The following is a 12,534-nucleotide window of genomic DNA, read 5'->3' as shown; positions in this document are numbered from 1 at the left end:
TTATTACAGGGAAAATAGAATTTTCTCTGTTTAAAGTAAATGAGCCCCCCCCCCCCCATTAGAGGGCTGAACCTTGCAACCCAGGTCTGCTATTGAGTACCATGTTTATCTAGGCACATAAAAGATGAAAGAAAATTTTTGGAAAAAAGTGAATGTGGGTTAAAATTCAATTGCTGCTATCACTCTTCTATCTTTGTGCTATCCCAATCTATATAGTATTCCCTCTCACTGCAGAGCCCTGAGACTTTTTCTCTGAAATGAATATTGGAAAAGCATCCTTACCAGATCGGACCATTGTCAGAATAGCAGCTCACTTACCTGACCTTATTGTCTATGGAGATTTTACCCCAGAGCGTCCCTCCACGGAATATTTTGATGGAGTTCTCATGTTTGTGGATATTTCAGGCAAGTACAAAAGAGAAAGAAGCAATTCCATATTATAATAATGCCTGCTAAACTGAAGGGAGAGGGGACTTGGGAATTTAAAGAATGGTATTTCAAGTTAATGATAGTGATTATTACAAATTTAAGAATAAGATATGAATACATGCACCCACTTTGATGAGAGCACTTCCCCCCCTCCACATCTTTAAAAAAATTAGTAAGTTGGAAAAGTTGACTTCATGTCATATATATATATATATATATATATATATATATATATATGTATATATATATATATATCCTCCCCCCCATTGGATACTCTTTTTCACTTTTCTTCTTTTGAGTGACCAGTACCTTTGTCTTATCAAAATCTGCTTCCCAGCAGAGGATTTTAATATTAGTAATTTATAATAAAATGTGACTCTGTCAAGTTGTCCTTATCTCTAATTGTAGAATTCAAGTCTTTGTCTCCTAATAAAGTAATTTCAGGGACCATTGAGTAATTAAGAGGAAATATTGGGAGGGGTAGGGTAAGAGGACAGAAAACATCTTTCAGGAACCATCCAAAATCATTAGGCCCTTCTCCTGGCTCCTTTCTGATTCTTCCCAGAATCCAAATGAATTACTTGTACTTTGTGGCCCAGGTTTCACAGCAATGACTGAGAAGTTCAGTACAGCCATGTATATGGACCGTGGGGCTGAGCAGCTGGTGGATATTCTCAATCGATATATAAGCGTCATAGTGGAAAGTAAGCACTAGAGCTTTGTTTTGGCTTGAAAACTTGTTACATCTTTACTCTTCCTGTGTTTGGGGGCTATAATTTGAGAGGAGAGTAATGCTAGGTGTTTTCATATTGACCCGTTCTATTTTATCTTCTCTAGAGAGTATCACTAGGAACAGATTTTTCTGTTGCTTAGGGAATTTTTTGGGTGGGATCACACCATGAGTCACACTAGATCTAGCAATATAGTCAAATTTCACTAATCTGTACTAACTGAGGGGAAGGCCAGTTTGAATTAATGAAAAAAGTCTAAATTTTCAAGTATAATATACCTTGAAAAGGATCACATTTTTGGTATTGAAATAAGCTGTTATTTGATTCTTCATAGTTTTATCCCCCAGTATCTGGCATAGTACCTGATAGGTAGTAGGTGCTTAAAAGTTTGTTGATTATCTGACTGATGAAATCAATTACTCAAAAGAGATCAATTAAGTTTTGTCAAATAGTTGTATAAAATGGTTTCAAGTGAATTGGCTCTCTGCCTTATTATCCTGCTTCCTTGCACTATGTCTGAGTCCCTTTCCCTTCATTCTTCAATGAAAGGAAAGAACTTTTTGTTTTGTCTCATAATGTTTTTGTTTGTTTTTTAAAGAAATCAGTATATGATTTCCCCTCTCCTTTTCTCAGAGGTGCTGATTTTTGGAGGAGACATCTTAAAGTTTGCAGGTACTGATCTTACTGATCTGGGAGGAGGGGGATAAGAAAGCTACAAAGAAGTCCTTATACCCTCAATAGGATTGTTGTTGATATTGTTTGTTGTTTATCCTTCATTCTTGAAGGGACTCCCAAAAAGAGAAGTAGAAAGGGACAGATGTAAAATAAATTTGAAGAGTTTTATGCAAATGAGATTCTATATAGAAATACCCAAATGGGCTGGTCTCTAGGGACAACCAAATATGTAATACTACTTTATCCCACTCTGTGCATCACTTAAAGGGGATGCATTGCTAGCCTTGTGGAAGGTTGAGAGAAAGCAGCTGAAGAACTTTATCACCGTGGTGGTTAAATGTAGTCTTGAAATCCATGGAATGTTTGAGAATCAAGAGTCTGAAGAAGGTCTGGATGTCCGAGTCAAGATTGGTAAGTAGCTGAAAGAAAATGTATGTATGTATAGTCACATCATTTTTTATTCATTAATTTAAAAAAAATTAAGCCACCCACATGTGTAGAATACTACTATTATCACTAAACAAACTATTCTTCCCTTAAAATATTGTGAACAGAATTACTCTGACATCCAGGTCCTCTCTTTGTTATATTTTATTCTTTAGTTCTGTTGGAGGAAATTAAATTTCTGAAGGGACACTTGTTTTTCCCTCCCTATAGAATGTTAGCATTTTACTTTTGTGTAGACTTTTCTAATTACTCAAATAAATTTACCTCCCAGGTTTTTTTTATTTTTTATGTTTGAATTTTTTAATTCCTATTTATATTTTTATCAGGAATTCTAGAAAGTCCTCTATCCTACTGTAAAGGTTCATTTTTTTTTACCCTTGTTGGATGGCACTTAGCTTGAAGCATAAGTTATTCTTATTTGTAAGCCTATAGCTTTTGTCTTTTGGAATATTGTATTCCCAAATCATTTTCCATTCAAAGTAGAAGCTGTTAGGTGAGGATCTTCTGTGATTGTGACTATGCTTTCTTGATTCTTGAACTATTTCTGTCTAGCTGCTTTCAGTACTTTTTTTCTTTGACCTGGTTTGGACCAAAGTGGTCAAGAAAAAAGGAAAAGTTGTTCTAAATGTCCTCAAATATTTATAGCACCTCTCTTTGGTTTGACAAAGAACTGGAAATATAGGGGATACCCATCAACTGAGGAATGGCTAAACAAATTGTGATTTGTTGCATTGTAAGAAATGATGAACTGGTTGGTTTTAGAAAAGCATGGAAAGATTTGCATGAAATAATGAAAAGTGAAGTGAGCAGAACCAAGAATAGTAACAGTAATATTGTTCAAATTGTGAACACTCAAGTTATTCTGGGTTCTATAACTATATCAACTGTAAAGGACCTATGAAGATGCTATCTGTCTCCAAAGAAACAACTGATAAACAGAAGTATGCAAAGTATGGTTTTACATATATTTATAAATCTGCATCAAATGGTGACTTTCTCTAGTTCAGGGTGAGTAGGGAGGGAGGAAACAGACAGTTTGGAACTTAAAAATGTAACTAAAAGGGGCAACTAGGTGGCGCAGTGGATAGAGCATCAGCCCTGGAGTCAGGAGGAACTGAGTTCAAATTTGACCTCAGACAGTTAATAATTACCTAGCTGTGTGACCTTGGGCAAGTCACTTAACCCTATTGTCTTGGAAAAGCAAAAAACAATGTAAAGGGAAACAAAATGAAGTAAACAAAAAAAGAGAGAAAAGAAAAAAAGAACATATGAAGCAAACTCAGCCCTAAACCCACTTCTTGGGTCAAATGACCTAAGCAGAGAGAGAGAGAGAGGCAGCCCTCAAATCCCTCCTTCATTTTTCTTCATGTTGTCACTTGCTGTAAGTCCTAGATGCAAAAGGAAAGAAATTATTCCAGTCAGGTAACTTAGAGATGCAGCCAAATTCCAGCTTTGGAGGCCAATGGAAAGAGACAACTCCCAATTGTATAGTAAGCCAAAAATGTTTCTGCTCTGCACCAGTCATTTTGTCTCTCAGAAGCAGACCCTTGGAGTCTCCTTTGTTAGGACCTCCATCTCAGGAGATCTGGAGATGTCCCAATCCATTATTCATATAGTATCTCAGAGGGTTGTTAATAGCAAAGTATTCTACCAACCTAAAAGTACCATATAATTTTGAGTTATTGATAGCATTATCTTTGTTATTAAAATCAGATTTTTGAAGTTTAGTTTTAGTTTTGAGAATAGAAAAAGAGTACAGAAGTGGATAGATTTAATTTTTCCAAATATCAGTAGAAATGTTCATTCTCTTCACCTTGGTTCTCTGGCTATAGGACCTCTGACTCCTGATCCACAAAGACATTGGAGAGTTCCCTGCTGAGAAATGGAAGGCAAACTTACCTAGTGGTACAAACCTTTCCCTTGCTTTGCCAGGACTGTCTGCTGGCCACATCAAAAAACTGGTGTTTGGAAATGAGAAAAGTTACTTTCTGGTGATTGGTCAGGCTGTAGAAGATGTCCGCTTTGCCCAGGACGTGGCCCAGATGAATGACATTATTCTGTCACCAAACTGCTGGCAGCTCTGTGACCGGAGTGTGATTGAAATTGAGAGGATTCCAGACCAAAGATCTGTTAAGGCAGGTGATGCTGATGATGGATGGTATGACTGCTAAAGGGGTCTTGGGGTCTGCAAAGCTCTACAACCCCTTAGTGATCTCAGGCTTTCTGGAAGGATAAAGAAATATTAATACCATGGGCTTAGAGCAGGGGTAGGAATCTTTTTTTCTTCCAAGGGTCATTTGGATATTTATAACCTCATTGGCAGGCTATATTTGATCAAACAATTAATTCACCCTAAAAAGTTGCTAGATTTATTGCATTTTGAATCCATGTCTGCAGTTACCTTGGAAATGCCATAACAATACTGCCAAGGGCTAAAGGCTCCCCATCCCTGGCTTAGAGGATTCAGAGTTCGGAGGGACTTTAGAGATCATCTAGCCCTTTTTACAAATGAGGAAACAAAAAAGTAAAATGACTTTCCCAAATTCATATAGGTGGTAAGTAGTTGTCAGAACTTAAATGCAATTCTTTTCTTTGTAATACAAGTATTCCTGAATTGCTTTCGTACTAACCCAATGGACATTTTCTGTGACATGACTTAGATCCCCTTCTGTGGGTAAATAGTGGAGCTCCAATACTGATGCAACAAGAAAGCCCCTCTACTTCCTTCTTCGGATTTCTCAAGGGGTCAGAGATTTTAAAGTTGGAAAGGACCCCAGAGATAATAATGTCAAATTCCTATGAGAAAACTGAGTCTATAGAGATTACATAATTTGCACAAATTCACACAGTGCCAAAATAGGATAGAAATCTGAGTCTTATGACTCCAAATCCAGTGTTCTTTTCCCTGTGCCTTGCTGATCTTAGATGAAAAAACAAATTTATCCAAGGGTAAAGAGTGAAGAGGTATAGCCATGATTAGCATCAATAAGTCTCCTGTGATAACTCCCATTTCAATAATGTTTGCCACCGTTATTCTGAAGCTATTGTTGTTGCTCTCTAGATTAAAAGTGGACAGGATTGGGGGTGGTGAAGAGCTGGCTTGTCCAGTTGGTGACCGGATACCATTATTGAGTGAGCAATTGAACTCAATGGTTGAACCTGGGAGGACATATGTTAGGCTAGGTGGCACAGTGGATAGAGCACTGGCCTTGGAGTCAGGAGTACCTGAGTTCAAATCCAGCCTCAGACACTTAATAATTACCTAGCCACATGGCCTTGGGCAAGCCACTTAACCCCATTGCCTTGCAAAAACTAAAATAAAAAGATATTGTTTCTAGGCAGGAGGCATCCCTATGGTGTAGGGACTTTTGGATTCCATTCTTAGGGTAAAATAAAGCAATTGGTAGTCATGCAGAGACTCAAGGAGGTTACACATAGGAGAAACTAGGATCAAAAATTGTGTGTGTTTATGTCTGTAGGATGTTGTTTTTTAAAAGCCAATGGGCGACACCACTCCTTTTCGTCCTCTATACGTGTATGAGTTCAGTAATGGAGTTGGCATAATTGATGAGGAAAATGTTTATTTAGTCATGTGCCTAAGAGAAGGATTCTAAAGAAAAGTCCTTTTCTATCTCCCTATTTTTAAGCTGCCATTAGCTGTCCTGACAGGAAACACATACTAACTTTTTTTTTTCCCTAAAGTTAACCTTCTCAGAGGGAACAGAGCAATTTATTTTTTCAAAGGCTATCTCGTACAACTTATTAAGTCTAAGCTTGGTGCTTAGACTTGAAAAGCAAACTGGGATAGAAATAAACCTAAATACTGTTAAATTTGCAAGATGACTTCAATTTACCCTTGGAATTAGGAGTGTTCTAAAAGGAAAAATATGTACAGTAGGTATTAGTTTAATATGGACATGAATCTTACTCTTGCCATTAAATAGTGGTATCATACTTTATCCTGAATCAGTCTCCAGCCACTGAAGGTTACTAAATGGATATCATACAATGTTTTATTCATTAAAACCCTCTTCTTTAATTTTCTTGTTTAACTTTTCCTTATGCAAAAATATTTTACATGTACGAAACAGTCCAGGGTACCTCCTAGGCTCAAAGGCAGGATGTTAACCTTTTTTGTGTCCTGTACTCCTTTGGCAGTCAGTCTGTTGAAAACTATCGACCCTTCTCAGGTTTTTAAATATTTATTTTGAAATTCATAGCATTATAAAGGAAATAAATTATCAAAATATTTTTCAAAAGCAAATTCATGAACCCCTCCAAAAATCTATTTATAGACCCTCTTGGGGGGGGGGGGGACTATAAGCCCCAAATTAAGAATCCCTTCTCTTAAAGGAAGATGGGGCAAAGGCAACCCAGAATCAGTGCAGGATCTTGGTGTCTTTTGGTTTGGTTCATGGATAAAGGATCATCTGCTGTTTGATTTGACTCTATCTCATATTCTCTTATTTAAACATAGGGAATCATCACTTAAACTTTGGTTTTGGGAAAATGACTAATTCTGTCAAAGTGTAATAAGTTTCTCAAACTATATTCCTATTAAAAAAAAAGGCTGATTTCTTTAGACAGCACTCCACCTTCACTTTACAGTCATCTTTGCCAGTAGGTAAGAATTCAAGATCTATAAATATCTTCCCCTATGTTAATTGCAAACTCAGGAAGAATGTTGGTTAGAAAGTTGAGAAACATGTCTTATGCTCACGATGCTTAAAGTTCAAGAAGAGAGAACAATTCATCATTGTATTGTAGAAGATGATAGTCTTTGACAAGCAATTGGGTAACTTAATATTGTGCAACCTTCATAGTCAGGCCACAAAAGAGGTTAATAATTTCCCTCCATTCTTTGTTTTCGGATAAATGTTTTCCTCACTCAGTTCAAGGAGTCTTCTTGGATAGATGACTTCTCCCCTAAAGATTTATAGTAAATCCTAGAGAATAAAACTTCATGTCAAGCCTTTATTTTTTGCCATTTTATTTTAATCCTATATGTTTAAGATTTATAATTCTTATAAGAAAAATTTCAGTGCTCTATTCCTATCACTATGAGTCTAGGGATTTATAGTAAAAAAAAAAATTTAAAGTATAAGGCATTCATTGGTCAGAGGTATTTACTATAAAAGGGGAAAAGAACTATATTATATAACAAGCTTAAAGTTCTATCCAGATGGGTATGAAAGCTCCTTATTAATATCACACAAGTTAAAACAAAATTCCCTGAATTTTCTCTCATAACAGGTGAAGTTAAAAAAATAATTTTAGAACAGCTCATTTGTAACTTCACATTTTCCAGTGGGTAGGATAGCTAAATCAGCAGTCTAACAGGGCAGGGGAGGCTTTTCCCTTTAAGAGGGAGAAGGGGAACAATGGTGAAATGAGTCAAGACTGCATTGCCAGTGAACTTCACAAGGTCAGCATCCCAAAGTCCCAGTAATCTCTATCCACCTACAACTGTTTTCTCTTGGGGGTGTGCTTCTGGGGACTCCAACTTAGACAGATCTCCTTACATCATTCCTGGCTGACTCATCATCAACACTTTTACTTGAAGCAATGAAAACATAAATACTTAAAATTTCAAGAGTTCTATCTTTTGTATCCATTAAATTAAATTGACATCAAGTCTTTCAAAAAGTTTCAGGATCTTTTTTTTTCTTTTACCCTCTTAAGGTGTTGTCTAACCTTACTTTTCATCACACATTCCAAAATAAATTTAACAATTACAGAAAGTTATAAGTAGACATTCTGGGATTTTATGTATAAAAATGAGAGCTTTTAGAGAAATGATGGGATTTTTTTTTGAGACTAGCAATGACATGTCCTAAAGTTAGTTATATTGCTAATGTCTCTGGGATTATAGGGACCATTCTGCTTTTTCTTCTCTCCTCAGATAAGAGCAGGTAACCAGAACAATTGTCCTTCTGTTTTATGATCAACATCTAAGGGATCAAGAGTCTTTTAAAAGAAAGATTTGTTGACTTTAAGGTTCAAGATACTAGTGGTCTCTTTTCAAGAGACTGGGCTAGGAATTCTAGATTCTAGGAAATAAAGATTTTTCAATGCCTTACAGGATTTTAAAGGCTTATTATATGAAAGGTAGCCTGCCCTTCCATTATTTCAACCTATTTCTCTATATACTGTTCTATATTTCTGATGAACCAGAGATTATTTAGCATATTCATCAATGTATATGTGTCATAGATAAGACAAATCTCTTTGAGGCAAAGGAGGCATCCAAAAATGTTTCAGTAATGATCAATGATTACAATAATCAGTAATTGCACTAATGAGAAATTATAAAATCCAGAATTCTACTTTCTGACTGTGATGGTCTGCTTTTGTGAGGGGTTTTTTTCCCTGTCTAGAAATTCATAAAGTGTTTATTTTTTGTCTCAGATCTTTCTAGGTCAGAGTCAGGAAATAATCATATGGTTTCTGGTTACTATGGTCATTACCCCACCCCCTCCACCCCAACCCCATCTTTTTAAAAAACTGCCTATAAGATTTATATGAATTCTTAGTTAATTCCCAGTTAATTAATTCTTAAGTTACCAGGATGGATTTTTAAATATCAAATTTAGACATTTTACATAATAATAATAATAAAGATTTTGCTCAGATCACAAATATAGTTTACATACTTACAAATATCTTTTCAAAAAGTGTATATTTTTAATAATAAAATACACCATGATTATATCAGAAGGATTTTAGCTTAATGATAAATGTATATGAAATTGTTCAACAAAATTAAAATGAGTTTTACTAGTTAACTAACTATTCTTTTGATAGATTTAATTTAAACAACATCTGATAATAAGTCACAGTTCTACTCTCAGCAATTAAAAATCCATGCCACTCATCCTCCAGTCTTGGGAAATACAATCAAGGGATAAATATTTATTACATAGGAGATAAACAGAATCAATACAAAAATTTGAGGGACTCCTGGACTCCATAACTTTCACCTCTGTAATAGCCAAGAAGGTCAAAAACAAGTGCTTATAAAAGTGGATACAAATATTCAACTCTTTTTTTTGTTCCAAATTTAACAACCCTAGCAGAATTTCATAAATCTCAGAAGGGTGTTTGTTTATTACCCATTGGTTCTTCCTTTTGTAATGGATGGACACATTTGAAACAAAAAGACTAAATAACTGCTCAAAATTGAGCTTAGATACCAAATATTAAGAGTAGTTTCTTGCTTAAAAATTTTCCTTTTCTCCCATTATGCAGTCAAATGGCTATGGATATGTCTTTCCCCAGGTCTGATCAAACCAAGAGGAAATGAAGTTGTACCCAGATAGGATCTCACTCCTAATCAAATGAATTTAAACCAACATATGTAATGTAAGCTAATTCCATCATGTATATACAAAAAAGGATTAAAAGCAAACACTTTTGCTAATTTTCACAAGTTTACATAGACATACAGACAACAGACAAAATCCCAAAGTCTAAATCTTTATCTTGAGAAGTCTACATATACCAAAGTTAGGTTCCCATTTTAGCCCCTTTTCTTTTCTTAAGAATTAGTTATATTTAAGTCAAAAATGATTTTAAAAAAAAACAGACCTACTGATTAGTGAACTAGGGACTTAGAAAAGATGAACTGAGTAGAGTTTGGAAGAGCAACAAATTTTTTTTTTCCCTTGGAGTTTGCAATTGAGAATTTGGATTTTCGCCCTGAGTCTTTGGGGTTTGTGGCCATGAATTTATTTTTAATTATATGGACTTATTCATTTCAATCAACTTTATCATCTGGGTTTATTCAACTTAAGATTTAGGGAATTGGAGAACTTTCAAGATTTAGGGGATTGGAGAACTTTCTATAAATGTAAAGTTTTGTCCAGATTAAATGTTCTTTCCCCAACTTAGAGGGGTCATCTTTAGCAAATCTGTCCTGCTATATCCAGAAAGTCATAAATAAACCTCGGAGGAATATTAAATGGACATAGTAAGCTAGAGTTCCAAAAGGAGCAGTTGAAACTTGCTTAGGCTCATTTGTTCCCATCACAACAAATTAATACAGACAAAATAAACATTTGAGACATCTGGCCACTTGCAATCCACAATTTCTTACATTGGATTAAAGATTTTGTCTGGGAGGTTAAAAGACTTTGAACAAGTCAATAATGCACCTGGTGCTGGCTGCATATACCAATCATCATCTTCTTCTAAACCAGGAACTCAAATAGACATATTTTCACTTTTATTGTCACATTTTGGTGGCTTCTTTTCCTCTTGAATATGCATTTAACCAGATTTTTATGTAAAAATGAATTTTAAATGAGGGGGCATAAGGGAAGTGCAGCCTGGATCCTATAGCCTAGAATGGCCCAGGCTCCCAACTTCACCTTTTTTTTATTCTGAAAATTGTCTTAATTAAGTTGCTTGAATGAGTCCTTGTCAACTTTCTGCTTTCTGGGTTCAAATATCATTTCTCACCCTTCTTAACTATGTGACCACAGGCAAGTCATTTATTCTTTTTTGCAACTAGGGTTCCTCATCTGTACAATGTATAATACTATCTCAGCTGACCATTGTAAAAACTAAATGAGGTAATATAAAATGTTTTCCAAACTTCAGAGCAGTAACTAAATGTTGGTTTTTATTGTTACACACATAGCCCTTTGTGTTGTGCCTGTTTGTCTCCCAATATGCTAATCACTATGTACGAAACCTTGCTTTTACACTTGGAGGACCCTCTTCATTTTAAAGAAAATTGAAACTCTTATTTTCTTTCATTTAGGTTAATTTCCTGAAGCTACCCCCTACCTATAATTTTGATGAGTTTTTCATGAAATGCATGTCCTACTTGGATTACTATCCTTCAGGTGATCATAAAAGTAAGTACATTTTATTCACTGTAGCTCTGATCCAACCACCTTGACAGGAGTCATACCTCATCCTTTCACCCCAACCCATCCTACATGCATTCACTAATATACTCCATTTGGCTCCATTCAAAGTAATAAACTAGATTGGTAACAATAGCAACCTTCATAATAACTACCATTTATGTAAAACTTTTAAGGTTTACAATGTGCTTTACCAATATTTTATCCTCACAACAACTCGAAGAAGTAGGTACTATTTTTATGCCCATTTGACAGAAAAGGAAACTGAGGCACAAAGAAATTGAGTGACTTGCATAGGGTTGCATAGCTATTATTATCTGAAGATTACTAACTCAGGTCTACATGATGCACATTCAGAACATAGGATTGTAAACCCAGAGCAAGAAGATATAAAGGTTATCTTGTGCAATTCTGCATGGATTGATGCCCAGAGAGGTTTGGTGATTCTTCCAAAATCATCCAGTTTGTAAGTAGAAGAATCAGGATTCAAACTCAGGTCCTGGACTCTTAAATTCAACTCACTTGCCCCTGTGAAGATGTGTTATGTTAGCCTCTTCTCAGGAGCAATAGTATCTTAGAAGGTGACTCTGTGATGGAAAAGGACTAAGGAATTCTACTATAATTCCTCTTAGAAAGGCAGTGAAGAAGCTGCAGGAGCCAAGGGTGCTAGGGGAGCTGAATTTGATGAAATTCAGTGACTAAAGCCCAGCTAGAGAGATCAAGTTGTCATTGGAATGGAGAGAGAGAGAGAGAGAGAGAGAGAGAGACCACATGAAGTAGCAATGGAGAAGAGAGGCAAAGAATTGTATTACAGCTTCGCTACCGGAAAGACTGGGAAGTGACTTGAGTAATATTTGTAGCTCAGTCAAGCCAAATTAAATCTTTGTGTTAGGGATATATGGGGAAATGCATTAAGTTTAATCTAATTATTAACATTTTTGTCTTCACCTCCTGTGGTCCTGTTTTCTAGCATTTGCCACTCTCTGAGGTATAAAAGAACACCCCTAGCATTGTGTTCATAGCTCACTTGTTTTGTGCATAGTACACCCCCCTCACTTCTACAATATTTCAAGAATCTATAATTTCTCTAATCTGAAAACTTCATCCCTCAACTCTCACAGCATCTCTGTGATAATAGTCTTTGGGAACTTCTCTACCTGACATCTTTGTCACCCTGAGATCAAGTTGCTGGTGAGGCTGTCCACATTTAACTGACTCAAGCCTCAACCAACACAGATAGAGTTATTGCCCACCTTGTCCTTGAAGCCTTTCCCACCCAGTGAGATAAACCAGAGCTTAGCTATTCTGATGACACCTTAGAGAGTCTTTGATGAGTTAGAGAGAGATGTCCTTAGCTCATATTAAAATAATGATTTTGT

At 35.8% G+C, this 12,534-nt stretch overlaps 1 protein-coding gene across 9 annotated transcripts in view; it reads left to right on the top strand.

The window, feature by feature from the left end:
• ADCY10 (adenylate cyclase 10) overlaps nt 1–12,534 on the top strand; it is a 127,241-nt gene that overhangs the window by 7,105 nt on the left and 107,602 nt on the right. For 6 of the 9 annotated variants that reach the window (XR_012475592.1, XR_012475593.1, XM_074221915.1 and 3 more), the window contains exons 2-7: nt 235–405; nt 1,029–1,133; nt 1,794–1,832; nt 2,103–2,246; nt 4,215–4,417; nt 11,047–11,143. Coding sequence is in view for 7 of the 9 variants with exons in the window: in XM_074221915.1 (XP_074078016.1) it covers nt 258–405; nt 1,029–1,133; nt 1,794–1,832; nt 2,103–2,246; nt 4,215–4,417; nt 11,047–11,143 (736 nt within the window). In the remaining 2 variants the exon portion in view is untranslated. Of the gene's footprint in view, nt 1–216; nt 406–1,028; nt 1,134–1,793; nt 1,833–2,102; nt 2,247–4,214; nt 4,418–11,046; nt 11,144–12,534 lie in introns of all 9 variants that reach the window. The other 3 variants (XM_074221918.1, XM_074221917.1, XM_074221919.1) reach the window with 2 other exon arrangements.

Source organism: Macrotis lagotis, chromosome 2 (genome assembly GCF_037893015.1).
Source record: "Macrotis lagotis isolate mMagLag1 chromosome 2, bilby.v1.9.chrom.fasta, whole genome shotgun sequence".
Taxonomy (NCBI): Eukaryota; Metazoa; Chordata; class Mammalia; order Peramelemorphia; family Peramelidae; genus Macrotis; species Macrotis lagotis.
This window is presented reverse-complemented; position numbering and strand designations above follow the sequence as displayed.